Raw genomic sequence first — 15,588 nt, forward strand, 5'->3', positions numbered from 1 at the left:
TGTTCTGTATTTTGTAACTGAAAATCATGGAATACAAGGAGGAAAGATGGGAAAGATTTAAGATTCTTAGGAAGAAAGGGAGGAAAAGAAGGTACAAAAAAAGAGAGAAAGAAGCAAACAGAAGGAGGGCGAAAATAAGTAGAAAAGGGGAGAAGAGGAAAAAAGAAGGAAAGCCATCAGAAGAAAGAAAGGTAGACGCTGAAGTTGAAGACAAAATGGGAGAATTGGATGTTAGATCTGATTTTCAAAAAGCATGTGCTGACCCCCACTTCTGGGTTTGTTTCTGACATTTGGCAAGGCTTTCTGTGTGCCCCCAAACAGGATTTGGACTGAAAACAACAATAATAAAAACCTAGAATCAAGTTCAACTTTGCTTCTAAATATAATCCTGAAAATGGGCAGTAGCTTAACTTCTCTCACTTCCAATTGCTGCCTAATCTGTAAAGAGGGGGTTATAATAACAGCAACTTCATAGCTTTGTTGTGAGAATCAACTGATGTGCTCCAGCCAAGAAAGAGTAAGAAGGAAATCTTAATATCCTGATTAAAGTTATGCTAATTCAAATTACTAATAAGAAATATTCTCCTGTAAACTTGAGCTAATATTGCTTTATGAGAATTACATAGGTATCATAAAGAAATACAATCATTTTACATCTTTGTCTACTCATCTCAGTTTCCAGGGTTGGGAAACAGGGTCCAACAGTTTACCCAGCCTCTCCTGGGCTCTGACAAGCCTGGTTTAGAAAAAAGTGATCGGGCCACTTCACTTCCAACCTAGTCTCTAAAGTTCTATTGCATTTCTGGTCCCAAGTGTGAGAATACTCTTCCTTTCCTTCAGAGATATCAGATGTGGAAAGATATTCTGCACAGGTGGGCAGCATTCTTCTGTCCTTGGAGAAGAAAAGATCTATCACCTTAAGAAGTCTCTGAAGCAGAATGCCACTGAATGCAAAACTCTTTTTTTATACCACGATTCTAAGGATTTTGGCCTGGTTGCTCCTGGAACAAAATGTGGAGAGGGACTGGTAAGATGAACGCCCTTTGTTTTATTAAAACCGCTTGTCCAGTCACTTAAAACCTCATTGGATCCTATAAATGGTTCCAGAGGGCTTATATATGGGAACACAGAAAAAAACTCTGCAGTATTTTTTTAATTGAGCAGAGTAGCAATAACACTATAGTAAATACTCATTTTGCTTAATATTTGTTATACAAATTATGAAAACATTATAAATGTGCTTAATTAGTGTCTTACAGTAGATGCTCAATAAAATTATAGACTGAATTTTTAAAATTCATTTGACTTTGAAGTAGCCATAGAATCTTCATTTATTTTCTTCATTCAGACATATTTACTGGGCACATACTATGGTGCCAGTGTCTGTGCAGGACACACTTGATGTAAAGATGAGTGTACTTGAGAATTTCGTAGATTAAATTAAGTGTATCACTACAATCCAACTCAACTGTTTTCATGGTGATGTGATCAATGTGCACGAGTCCAAAGGAAGTGACTGACTTGACTTGTAGAACACAGAGTGGCATCTTCTGATGCCATTAAATGAGCGACATTTCAGCTTTGACTTTATGAACAACACTTTTCAACACACAGAAGATGAGAAAAGACTTTTTAAAAAGAAATATACCTACATAATACGCAAAGGTACAAGTGTATGGCATAGACAGGTAGCTGACAATTTCAGAGTGGCTGGCGCTCCGAGTGAAATGGCAAAAAATTAAATTGAACAGGTAGAGTGAAGCCTGATTGGGAAGGCTTTATCACTCCAAGATGAAAACGTGAGAATGTAAACTAAAACCAGTAGCCATCTCATCAAGGTTTATAAACACAAGAATATTTGAAAAAATATAACGCTGTAGAGAAAATCAGCAATTTTGAAGTTGAGCAGTTCCTGTGATACGCACCACCCCCCGACACTGCCATCCACAAGCATTATAGTATCAGTCACATAATGAGATAGATAAATGAATTGGAAAGTAAAAATTCAGCAGGTAAAAGCAGAATCAGAATTTAATAATTTCACAGAGACCTCTATTTCAAGTCCATAGATTTAATTATACAGTTTCCCATTAAAAGGACTAAATAAACATAAAAATGGCGAGGAGTTAATAGCTGTGAAAATTTGGGTATGTGTACCAACCACAAACTAGAAAGTTCAAGGACGTTCAGTAAGATAGAGTATATGCGGCATTGGTTTGAAGAAAATACCGAATAATTTTCTACTCACTTCAGGTAAGGAAAATCAGCCAGAGGTACAAAGCAAACATATGATACCCCTTTCATAGAATGGCAGGGATTCAGCCAAGAAACTGATAGGGGAGCAGTTGTTAAGGAACACTTCGCGATTGTGCAAACACATCACTACCATGTACCACCACATAGAGTGCCTAATTCCTTCTAGAGAAATCTTAGTACAGAAGTGCACCACTCACAATGGTACCAATTCTTGAACCAATTCCTATTGAGGGAATCTATGCATAGCAAATGCTAGTCTGTAGAGGTATCACAAAGATACTACTGACAGAATTTGTCATTTTCATATTTATTCTGAGATACTATTTTTTAGACTTGAGGAACTTTAAATGCCTAAAAACATTCTAGTTTCTCTTAGTAGTTATTCTTTCTGGGTAAATTTTAATTTGGCATGGGAAAAGAGGACAAACATATCCCATTACCCCTGGGTGCCCTTTTCCTTAGTTATACTATAGAACTTACAACATAGATAAGAAAAAAAGATGAAAAATAAAAGACGAGAGACGGTAAGAGAGAAAGATAGTAGACTGCAGAGAGAATGAGAGTAGAGGAGAGAAGAGAAGAAAGAGAGGAAATTAGTTAATTCTTTCATTCTCTACCACAGAAGAATTGCTCAAAAACTGTCTCTGTAGTTATCTTTATTAAACATACAGAACAGCAAAATCAAAATAAAATACATCTCAGTATTTTCCTTTAGTTGAGCCTGAAATACTTGAAGTGAGGTCTACATGGGTTTTAAAACAATGCTTCTCAGTGTTTAATCATGTATATAGAAAACCCATTCTATAAGCAAAAGGAAAGAAGATAAACAACAGACATAAGAGAATTCAGTATGGTGAACAAAGGAGACAAGTCTGAGATATCAAAGATGATAGTCTCCTATGAAACAGAAACATTTTTAAAAAGAGGAAAATCCTTTAGAAATAAGTTAAATTTATATTTTATACTATTTAGAAGGATATTAAATCTATAAAAATGATATAATTTGAAATCAAGAAGCACTGCCTTCAAAGTGCAAAATGAATCATGATTGCCTGTTTATATGCAATTTATGCAGTAAGCCATGGAATAGAAACTCTAGGAAAAAAAAAAAAAGGAAATTGGAAGCTAAACTTCTTAACACAGAAAAATAAGATAAGGAAATTTTTAAAAATAAAAGAAATTGAATAAAAGCAAGAGAAACAGTGCTAAGAAACCTGATACAGTGTTAATAGGAATTCTAGATAAAGGAAACAGAATAGAGGTAAAAAAATGTAATTAAGGAAATAATACTCAAAAATGTCCCTGAGCTTAGGAATGCATAAAGTAAAAACTCAGTACCAGGAAAAAATCATAAAAATAAATGAGCATTTAGACTTACCTTCATACCATGAAGTCAACAATAAAGAAAATGTTCTATGAGCACAAAAGAAGGCAAGTATTATGTTTCAATAGGAAAAATTATCACGTTACCATCATATTTATCTCCAACAAAAAATGCCGGAAGATAATGCAGCAAAATCCACAGTTTTGGGAAACAGAAATATGGTGACCCTAAAACCATATATATAACCAAGCTATTATTCAGAGTGTAAAGTAATAGAACAACACCCTCACAACCTTATGATTAAGACAATATACAGTAAAATTAGACAGCATTTATTTTCTGAAAAGAAAAATAGTCAAGTATTCCAGCCAACTGGAAAATAAATTTAAATTGAAGTGATATCTGCACTTTCGTATTCACTGCAACATTAGTCACAATAGCCAATGGAAACAATTTAAATGTCCTTGGACAGGTGAACGGATAATGAAAATGTGATTATATATGTAAATATATATATATACATATATGTGACTTTATATATGTGTATATATATATATATATATATATATATGAATATTATTTAGCCTTAAAAAATAGAAATCGTTTTTAACAACATGGATAACTTGGAGATTTCACTTATGCTAAGCAAAATAAGCCAGACACAGAAAGACAAATACTGTATGATCTCACTTATATGTGGAATCTAAAAAAATTAAAGTCACAGAAGCAGGAAGGAGAATGATGGTTGCTGAGGATGAGGGGTAGGGAAAACAGAGAGACATTGGTTAAAGGGTACAAACTCTCTGTTATAAAATGAGTAAATTCTGGAGATCTAATGTAAAGCATGGTGACTATAGTTAATAATACCATAATGTGTACTTGAAATTTTCTGAGAAGTAGATCTTAGGTGTTATCACAAAAAAAGTAACTATTTGAGGTGACAGATGTGTTAATTAGGTTGTTTGTGGTCATCTCATAATGTATAAGAGTACCTAAAGTCATCACGATATACACTTTAAATATATACAATTTTTAATTGTTAATTATACCTCAATAGAGTTGGAAAAACATTTCCAGATGTCAGCTTTTTTTCTAAAGAAACAGGTAAAAATAAAAATAACAGTTGACAAATAAATGAGCTAAGATAAGCCAGGCAATAACCACAAGCAACAAAACAACAGTAATTTGGTCATAAAACTTACCTCCAAAAACGAGCATAATTTAAAACAAAAGTAATAAGTATAAATAAGAAGATTAATTGATTTTGACAAAATGCCCAACCAGCAACTGTGAAATAAACAATCATGGATCCTTACCAAATCAGAAGAAAACCTGATAGAAGTAATAGAAGAAATTGCTGCAATTACAATGGTGGAATCTTTGATAGATTAACATTTGAAGAATTAATAAGGACACAGACATTATAATAATTAATGTTTGTATACAACAGTATTTGTATGTGCAGTACACATTTCAAATAACCATCGAATATTTATAGAGGATTTCTTCTTCCACAGAAGATTCTACATGTGGTTTTTCACAATAGAACAAATGATGCAAATTCTAAGAGCAAGTAATTCTAATTCATCTTGGTGACTTCATTTCTAGGTGTGCAGCAATGGTGAATGTGTGACTACTGCAAAGGCCTACAATTCAACTGATTGCTCCTCTCAGTGCAATGAAAATTCTGTAAGGTTTGACTCCTTTTAAAATTAGTGTCTTACCAGTCATTTATTTACACAAGACTTCATTCCTGAGCCTATGTATAAGTGCAGGTGTGCACATGCACGTGTATGTATGTATGTATATATGTATGTATAGTGATTTTTAAATCAAATATGCATTTGGGATCCATTTTTTTCATGTATCATCAATAATATTGATCCAAAAGCCAAACCAAGTATAATACATAGATAATGCCAGTGTTGCAAGTATACGTCTTATCATTGGACTGGTAATCCAGAAACCCAGGAGCTTACGTATGAATGAAGTTTAAACCTGAAATTTAACATTGGATCTATCATAATTTCACTTACAGTTAAATTACACCAATATCAACATTAGCCTAAAGCTTTTGAGAAAAACAATAAAAGCAATTTTTTTCACTCATTTAACACTGTTCAATACTAGCAGTACCTAGCAGTTTGCATGTGTGGGTAACATCTTTCCTAAGCCTAATTAATCAGTAACACGTATATAGAGTTGTACGCTTTCAATTATTTTACATATATATTAAATTTTAAAAGCTTCATAACAACATCAAAAGATAAGTACTATTCCTATGCCCACTTTTAGACATGGCGAACCAGTCACACTGATGGTATGTGCAAGGAAAAGCTGAGAATTCGATACAGAAAGAGTGTGTGTTCTTAACCACTACACAATGCTCTTTGATGAACTAAACATTATGCCATCACTTTTTTCCCACGTTAATATTATCTCACTGTTACTAAGCCTAGTTAGAGTCTCCTCTTTGGCTATGACATGTCCAGCTCTAGCTGGGGCTGTTCATTTAATAAGATTTACGGCTTCTGGAAAAATAAGTCAAACTATCTGGCTCACCTGGTTTTGAATTTGTCAGGATCATTCTCTTGTTCCAAGACCATCTTCAAAGATAGCTGCTCCTTGTATTTTGTTTGCTTATTTTTCCCAACATTGATTTTGGTATGCAGTTTAGTTAATTAATCAATAAAAAGTTCATGAGTGTGTGGGTGTGTGTATTTTTGGGTGTGTGTGTGTGATGTAGAGCTGGCACTAAGCTAAATGAGCTGCAAAACACAACTTACGTCAGTCATTTGATGAATTATGATTTATGGCTCTTCCAGGTGGATGACGGTGAACTTGAGTGCCAGTGCGAGGCAGTGCAGGCATCTGAGGAATGGGAGGAAACCTTAAATGTTACCAGTGAGCATCCTAGATTAATATAATATCTTGCATATATCAAAAGCCTCACCAGTGAGAATGCTTTTTGCTTATATGCTAAGTCTACTACACATATGTTGTATTTCTGTATGGATTTGTATGGTCTTCTTGGTACTTTGGATATTTAAATACCCAAGTTTGAATTTACTAAAATTTCTTTTTAGAATGAACGTATCTCCTTCTAGTTAAATTTGGATGAGTTCTTCTAAGAACCCATAACACAGTAAGGTCTTTTCTATAGTCAATAACTGACAATCCAACTTTTCCTGCTGACTGTGATTCCCTTAAACACAATGGAATCTTGGGTGGAGTGCTAATTATTAATACAGATAATAATTTGTGCATTGTTTTGGCCTTTTACTTTATTTAAAAAAATAACCAGAGGAGGGAGAATTAAAGCCGTTTAAGGAAGGAAGAAGCAGAATGGTAACAGCTCAGTTAAATGTTCATATTCCATTGTCCTAAAGTTGATGTCCTGGCTGAAGTTCATGTGTTTTAATGTTACAGATATCTCCATCCTGGTGGTTGTTCTCATCCTGGTTATTACTGGTGTTGTGGTTGGCACAGTATTAATTCGTTACAAAAAATGTATTAAGTTGAAGCAAGTTCAAAGGTATGTCTGTATTCTCTGTGTGTTGAAGGGGCCCATGACTGAGATTATGTAAGCTTTATGGCCATAGAGATGGGAGAAAAGAATAAGCCTCTTACTGAAGACCAAGTAAGAGTAGTAATAAGTCAAGCTTTTACACACTTTGCTCTCATTGAAATGTTTATCCCAGTGACTCCCAAACTTTGCTGCACACTGGAATCAAAAGGGATTTAGGATTGACGGACACATACTACTATGTATAAAATAGATAACTAATGAGAACAGACTGTATAGCACAGGGAACTCCACTCAATGCTCTGTGGTGACCCAAATGGGAAGGAAATCCAAGGAAGAGGGGATATTTATATATGCCTGGTTGATTCACCTTGCTATACAGCAGAAACTAACACAATATTGTGAAGCAACTATACTCCAATTTTTTTAAAAAAAGGGATTTTAAAAAAATACTAAATTTGATTCCTCCATCAGATTTAATTGTTATAGAGTGTAACATGAGTATCAGTCTTTAAAAAATCTCCTAGATGATTTAATATTAACCACAGGCTTACCTCATATGTTAGCTGGTATCAACATTCAATTCCCTTCTTGGCAGCCCACCGAGAGAAACCCTAGGAGTGGAGAATAAAGGATACTTTGGTGATGAACAGCAGACAAGGACGGAGCCCACCTTACCTGATATTCACCCCCTACATGTAAGAAAATACCATTTGCACTAGTTAATCAATTTAAAAAGTAGTTGTATGTATGTCTGACGTGGAACTATCCCTAAGCTAAGTGAGGTGGGAAATGCAGAATAGTCTAACATGATTCCACACCAATAACCTTCAGTTGACAGGTGGGGAAGGAGAGGATGGCAGGACTCAAACATACCAAGACACTATTTCAGAGCAGAATATACTGGTTAAATAAAATACTAATTTGTGCATGACTGGAAAAATGTACAAGCATAAACCATATTCTAGGGTATAAAACAAGTCTTAATAAATTTAAAAGAATTGGGGTCCTACAAAATATGTTCTCAAAATAAAATTCTATTAGAAATCAGTATCAGAAAAATACTGGGAAAAATCTTTTTCTCGTAAAAACCTTAAAATGTACAAGACTAAATGATAGTGTTAAGAGATAAATATTCGGGGGTAAAAGTATAATCACATGCAAGGAGGAGGTCATTATTTTAAGTTGGGAAAGTGGCTAATTTGGGAGGAGGAAGTGGGTGACAGTAATGATAGGAAACTTGAAATGGCAAAGTTTTATTCCTTAATCAGTGCAGTGATTGCAAGGATATTTACCTTAAATGGTTCATTAAGCCATGAATCTGTTTTGTGTGTGTTTTTTATCTGTATTGTATTTTCCCAAGAAATGACTAAAAATGAATAAGGGCAACAATGCCAATTATTAGTGGGGATATAGAGAGTAAAAACTCTCATAAAAGCTAATGAAACTTTAAATGGTACAACCAATAGGTAAAATTCATACTATACCCTAAACCTGATCATACACATTCCCTGTAATCCAGCAATTCCTGTCATTATGAACACACCAAACAGAAATGTGTACATGTGTATATCGGAAAACATCAACAATACTGTTCCAACAGCATTATTTGCAAGAAGTGAAAATAATACGAATGTCCAATAACACTACAGAGAAGGAAAAATGAACAAACTACTGACATTTACAACATACTATTGTATGTGATATCTTACTATCACATACTCTTAGAAAACACACCAAACCCAAAAGCAAACTGTATGATTCAACTTATATAAATTCAAACTGACAAAACTACTCTATGGTATTAGAAGTCAGGGTAGTCATACCACAGGGAAGATTTTCAGAGGGAACGGTAAAGTTTTATGTTTTGATCGGGGTGGGGTTCGGTTACCCATAGGTGCTCATTTTTAAAAATTCACCCACCTCATACTTTGTTTGTACATTTCTTTGTGTATCTTTTACAGTAAAAGAAAAGTTTATTAAAATAACACCCATAGCAATATATGAAAACCTAATAAAAAAGCTGACAATCCTGTAAAAGTCCCTGCAAGCAGTGGCTTGTTCAGCACCTTTAACAACAGCTATGATTTCCAATGCATTTGACTCAGTAGGGGAAAAAAAAAAAAATATGAGTGCTGGTTAGGAAGCTACAAAAGCATTCCTTTTAAAAAAGTTAACCAGTGAAGAAAGAATTTGCGATAAGATTATACCGATAAAACTGCCCACTAGGACCTAAGTCTTGAAGGAAGTACGAACTGATCATTGTTAGATGCAAATGCCAATGAAAATATAATGGTGTTAGTATTTTTAAATCTGGATTTTTTTTTTTTTTTTTTTGGTTAGTGGTAATCTTGCTCCACGGCTCCAGAGATTTTGAATGCTTTGCCCCAACTCTCCATGTCCTGTAAGCCCTGTGCTTTTTACTGTACAATATTACAGAACAAGCTTCCACCCTACCCCCAGGAACACATATATGACATTATAGTAGAAAGGCTTTTACTGAACTTCTCTTACTTATGTCTGCATAGTTACCCTTTCTCTGGTAATATGATGGTTTATCATTTTTATCCATTCATACATTTTATTATGCCAGTGGTGACCCAAATAAACAAGTCTTCATTGTCCACACAAATGACAGGAAAATATCGTGTAATAATTTTTTAAGCTTACACTGAGATTTTCTGATATGAAAACACAGGATGCTAATATCATGTTTAAATAAGAAACTGAATGTAAATGCACTTGGCACCATGTTTGGTATATATTTAGCACTTAATATGTGTTAAATATCTACTATGCCTCATGCACTGTCTCAGTGACTTTCCTAATTACATTTTCTTTAAATTAATGTGCAAAACAGTTGCCCTCCCAGAGAAAGGATTCAGGTGAAGTTAGCCTGAGCATGTGATCAATGATAGATAGTCACCAGAGGTTCAAATAGAGCCTGGGGCATATTTGTATTGAATACAAAATCGTTAAGGGCTTTTTGGATTTTTAGTTAAATGGGGGAACTTAGAAGAAGAGCTTAATAAATATTTGTTAAATATATGAATGAATTTAATTAACCATATAGCATAATATATTATAAATGTAGATTGTATAGGACAGTTTGGGTCCTTGAATCTCTTGTTTAGGTTTTTTGTATTATTTGTCATAAAATTATATGAATAATAATGATTTAGCTGACTCCTGTTTGATACATTAGTTACCCATCAAAGGCCAGTTCTCAGCAAAATTGTGGTTTGTAAAAGGTCTGTGTTTGGTGTCCTTTCCCAGTTACATTAATGATATTTGGTTAGCTTTTCTGTCTGGTACCCAGTGCGTCTCCTAGGTCCTGTTTCCACTGAACCATGCTGCCTGGTTGTATTAATGTCCACTGGGGGTTAAAAGAAAGCACTTCAAAAAGGGTAACACATATATACGGAATCTAAAAAAAAAAAAAAGCTCATGAAGAACCTAGGGGTAAGACGGGAATAAAGACACAGACTTACTAGAGAATGGACTTGAGGATATGGGGAGGGGGAAGGGTAAGCTGGTACGAAGTGAGAGTGGCATGGACATATATACACTATCAAACGTAAAATAGATAGCTAGTGGGAAGCAGCCGCATAGCACAGGGAGATCAGCTTGGTGCTTTGTGACCACCTAGAGGGGTGGGATAGGGAGGGTGGGAGGGAGACGCAAGAGGGAGGAGATATGGGGATATATGTATATGTATAGCTGATTCACTTTGTTATAAAGCAGAAACTAACACACCACTGTAAAGCAATTATACTCCAATAAAGATGTTAAGAAAAAAAAAAAAAAAGGGTAACTTTGGCCAGGCACATCTGCATTACAATAGTAAGTTCTGGAAATCCTCAAAGACCTCCAAGGTCCAAAGGGATGTGCCTGGTTGTGGAATTTCAGGCATGCAGACCATTAGAGACTCTAAGATTTGGAAGTTAATAGACTGACCTTGAACTACTCATATCATAACATGTAAAGAAACTCCCACTCTTGTATGTATGCTTGATTTACAGATAAGTTATTAGACTCATCCATCACAAGAAAACAACCTAGTCAAGAATAGTGTCTCTGTGTGTTTCAATATTTGTACATTTACTAGGACTGTATTCTAGAGACGACTAGCAAATGTATTTTGTAGGCTTGGAAAATAGTCATATTTGTTTGAGCACTAACTGCAGGTTAAGAGTATCTCTCTTCATCAGCCAAGAACGGCAGAGTCCTTGGAGAGACTTCCAGCCAGTTTCTTGAGTCCGCACTGCATCACGCTGGTATGGTTGGTCCCCTGGCTCTTTTCTGTTGCTTGTGCTAGTCTGTGTCCTTTTCACTGATAATCTTGGTGCCACTTAACCACTCATTGGTTCCTTGAAAATTTCCAACAATATAACATGGCTCTCTGACTTGAGGCAGAAACAGGGACTTCCTACTTCTCAGCAGGGCTGGGATTAGGGTGATAAAGAGCACAGTGACCCTTGTAAGTACACAGTCAGATACCGTCATTATTTAAAATACTGACTGTGCTCATCATGAATTCTTGGGAATTAGTTCTGATTTTTTTTTTTAAACAACACATTAACGTATTATTTATTGTGATCACAGAGTTTGTTTGTACCCCTTAAATGTTGCTCCTGGGACAAATGCCTTGCTCACTTCGCCCTGGTCCCAGCCCTGGTTCTCAGGGGTCAAACCCAATGACAACTTCCAGAGAGGCCTTGATCAGCAGAGGGCTTTCCACTAACTGAGGAGATGTCTTCCCTGAATAAATATTGATGAGAAAGAAACAAATTAGCTAAATCAGCCCACACGTGCACGAGAGACACGGAGCCAAAAAAGAGATATTACCAGGTTTCTAAGAGCACCTGAACCACTGGAATCTTTATCTACACCTGTATCCTCAAGGTCACACAGAACACTTCTTATTCAGAACTGGGCGCCGAAATCACCAAGATTCTCAACTACATCTTTGTAAACTCAGCAATTCTCATTACGCATTGTTTAATGGCTAGAAGGATGTGATTAAGGTAGTGTTCAGTCCGTGGCTCCACAGAATCTGCCGGTCACACAAAAGGGTCTCAGAACGTGCTGTACAGTCAGGGTGGCACGGAATGAGCATATCTCCCCATGCCCTGCTGCACCAGCGCAGTCCCTTTTTATAAATTAGTTTTACTGGGATTTCAACTGAGATTTTTTTTGAATGAAAGCTCTAGTACTTGAAAAATGTTTGGCAATCTTCTTACCAAATATATTGTTGGAGAGAGTTACAACCAGGATAACAAGGAAACATGGTTTCTGATAAAACTTCACTTATCCTGAACTATCATTGCCTCACCCCAGCCCCATCTCCTCCATTCCCTAGCGATTTACAGTCTTAGATTTTCCATGGATCAAAAAGAGGTGGTCTGTGTGTATATGTGCTCATGTGTATGTGTGCCTGTGTGTGAAATCTGGTTTGGTTCCTGACACAACAAAATGTGTTTATTATAGAAACCTGCAAATAAAGAGCCAAGAGGAATCACAGATCCCAATCCAAGTGCCAAAGTGGTAGGTTCCTGTGACAGATGGTTCCCTCCTTTTTAAATTTTTCAAATGCTAGCCTCCTTTTCTGTTCTTTGTCTACTCATTGATTGGAGAGATCCTCTGTTCTTATCAAAAGATTAGGAGGGTTGAAATTGTTTCCCTTGATATGCTTAAATTTCTAACTGATAATTCCGCAGTGCATGTTTTAGTCCAAGAGTTTTCAACCTGACTCAAGGAGCAAGCTAGAATTCAACAGTGTCAGAGTCTGAATACATTTTGGAAATAACAACAAATACAAAATTTCTTTCTCAAACTTTTCTTGGCTAGAGTATACATACCCATGGGTTCTCATGAGGTATTTTAAAGGACACAACAGTACTGGTAATCATAGAAAAGGTATCCTTTCTAATGGAACAGTTTTGTTCATGATTACTTTGCCAAAGTTTTCACTTACAAATCAATAACTGACTATGCCCGAGGGATGATTTCACTTTTGAATGATTATGTCTAATGTCAGAAAATTTATCAAAAAATTGTGATTTTTGCCAAAGGGAGACAAAATGAGCATTGTTCGGCTACATTTCAGAGTTTTTGTTTTCATTCCTTCATTCATCTGTTCAGTGACTTTTGTTGAGTCCCTACAATGTACTGGGTTAATGTGAAGCTTTCCCCCAGAAAGCATTCTTACTAGAAATACTGCCCAATATACTTTCCCTGTTGGGATGGAGAAGGAAAGACTTTTCTAATGGCCCTTCTACTCCACAAGGATGAACCTGTCTCATACTGGGGAGTAGAAAGAGATGCTCCTTAGTGCAAGCAAACTGGCTTCTTGTATTGAAAAATAAAGTGATTTTCTTTCTTTTGTGATAGGCTTATCGATTTTATAATAACTGCTTAATTAGCCATGGCTAAGGCGATCTGGGAAAATGTGAATAAATGAAGTACAACAGAATCCAGAAAGGTTACTGTAATTAGTAGCTATAAATGAAATATAACATGCTTATAGATTTTGCAGAAAACAATTTACTTTTCACCATCTCTTTTTATTTAGAGCTTGAAATTGGATATCCAAAATGGCTGTGCAAGGCTAGGCTGAGGATTCTGGATGTGAGATCTTCTTAACCTTCCCTAGATGTTTGCTACACATATTTCTGGTAGTTTTTCAAATGCTTTTTATCCAGACAGAAAACGGTGAAGAGAAACAACATCTTCTGTAATATTTACCTGTAGAATGGCATAGACATATGCTACCAAAAAAATCTACCATTTTTCAAATGCTCCTTAGCTTAATACAAAAATAGTCTTCTTGCTCTAGTATTTTCTTACAAAATATTAATCTAATTACTTAAAAAAAAGAGAGTCAAAACTTAGAGGATAGTAAATTACAATGCTGAGTCTAAGAAGTAAAACATCTCTTATAACAGGTTATTTCTTTGGGAACATAAAAGTACTTATCTTAATTTGAACCTGACATAATTACCACTAATTATGGTTTAAATAAACTTCTCTCCTGCAGAGATGCCAAGGAAATCGGTGCAGAAAACATCAGATTCCACTAGTTAATTAAAAGGTAGACAGTTGTCCCACTCAGTCCTAACAGTGAAAGAGGGAAAAGAATAGTCACTTTAACTACAAAAATCCTTCTTAAACTTGTGGTGGCAGCCAAAGAGGACATGAAATGCTCCTGGTAATTCTAAATGCCTAGAAGTTAATTCAAAATTCCTTATTTTCTAGAATTCCTTAAGAACTTGACAGAAATGTCAGAGCATTACAAAAATTTCAGAAAATTGACTCCACCAGAGAAGAAAGACAATTCCCACAAAGGGCTTTTGAGATCCTTACAATATACAGTTTGAGCACTTCCTGTGCAATTTCTGCACTGTTTCCTTCCCTTCCGTCGGTTGATGGTGATGCGCGGGATTGTCCTGGGAATGATTTCAGCTCCTTCTTATACGGGGGCTCCTCAAAGTGTTGTCATGTGTTCTCTACTTTCTTTTTTGTTAACTGCTAAAGCTATCTGCAATTATTCTTTCACTTACTGAAATAAAGTTTTCAAGGGCTAACTGCAAATTTTCTGATTCAATGAAATAAAGGCTGCAAATCAAAGAAGAAAGTTGGTGGTTCTTGGTGAATTTCTGTGGCTCTGCTGACTGGTAGATGGGAAGAGTGAGTGAAATCAGCAAAGGACAGCAGTGACTCAGCACTTTGTACCCAGTGTGCTTTCAATAAGCATCTGTTTTTCTAATCAAAGCTATTCCTTTAACAAACAAAACTGGCACCTTGGATGGGCAATGCATTCATGCACCAAGGGCATTTACCAGCCTGTGGTAATGAAATAAGGTTTCACAGTATATATCGATAGGTGTTATAGATTTAATTTGTTCCATTTTTCAGAGTGACATGAGCCTGGTCTTAGTAGGAGATACAGAGTCTGCCTCTGTGCTCTGGCCTCCACAGAAGTGCCTGTCTCCTGTGTATCCTCCACAGGATAAGTTGGACACTTAAAAGAGATGATGAATACTTACCTGATTAAAATAAATCTTTATCTGTAAAAAAAAAAAAAAAAAAAAAGAAAGAAACAATACCAATAAAGGCATGCTTAATGCAAAATATACTAATTGAAATATTTTATGTAAATTTTTGAGAGAAGAGAAATTCCATATCATATACACTAGCCTCATTAAAGCAAACAATAATCCTCATGTCCAAGACAAATATCATATGATATTGCTTATATGTGGAATCTAAAAAAAAAAATGGTATAAATGAACTTATTTACAAAACAAATAGTCACAGATGTAGAAAACAAACTTATGGTTGGGAGGGGAAGCGGGGGGGGGGAAGCAGGGGGCAGGGGGAGGGTTAAATTGGGAGACTGGGATTGAGATATACACACGACTATATATAAAATAGATAACTAATAAGTACCTATTGTATAGCACAGGGAACTCTACTCAAT

General features: G+C 35.5%; 1 protein-coding gene across 1 annotated transcript in view; it reads left to right on the forward strand.

Moving 5' to 3' along the window:
• Positions 1-15,134, forward strand: part of ADAM7 (ADAM metallopeptidase domain 7) — a 45,674-nt gene extending 30,540 nt beyond the window's left edge. Inside the window, exons 16-22 of the mRNA XM_061199252.1 lie at positions 841-1,027; positions 5,189-5,269; positions 6,406-6,484; positions 7,010-7,115; positions 7,705-7,804; positions 12,597-12,653; positions 15,024-15,134. Coding sequence (XP_061055235.1) covers positions 841-1,027; positions 5,189-5,269; positions 6,406-6,484; positions 7,010-7,115; positions 7,705-7,804; positions 12,597-12,653; positions 15,024-15,134 — 721 coding nt within the window. The remainder of the gene's footprint in view (positions 1-840; positions 1,028-5,188; positions 5,270-6,405; positions 6,485-7,009; positions 7,116-7,704; positions 7,805-12,596; positions 12,654-15,023) is intronic.
• The last annotated feature ends 454 nt before the right edge of the window (positions 15,135-15,588 follow it).

This window comes from Eubalaena glacialis, chromosome 9, assembly GCF_028564815.1.
Source record: "Eubalaena glacialis isolate mEubGla1 chromosome 9, mEubGla1.1.hap2.+ XY, whole genome shotgun sequence".
NCBI lineage: Eukaryota > Metazoa > Chordata > Mammalia > Artiodactyla > Balaenidae > Eubalaena > Eubalaena glacialis.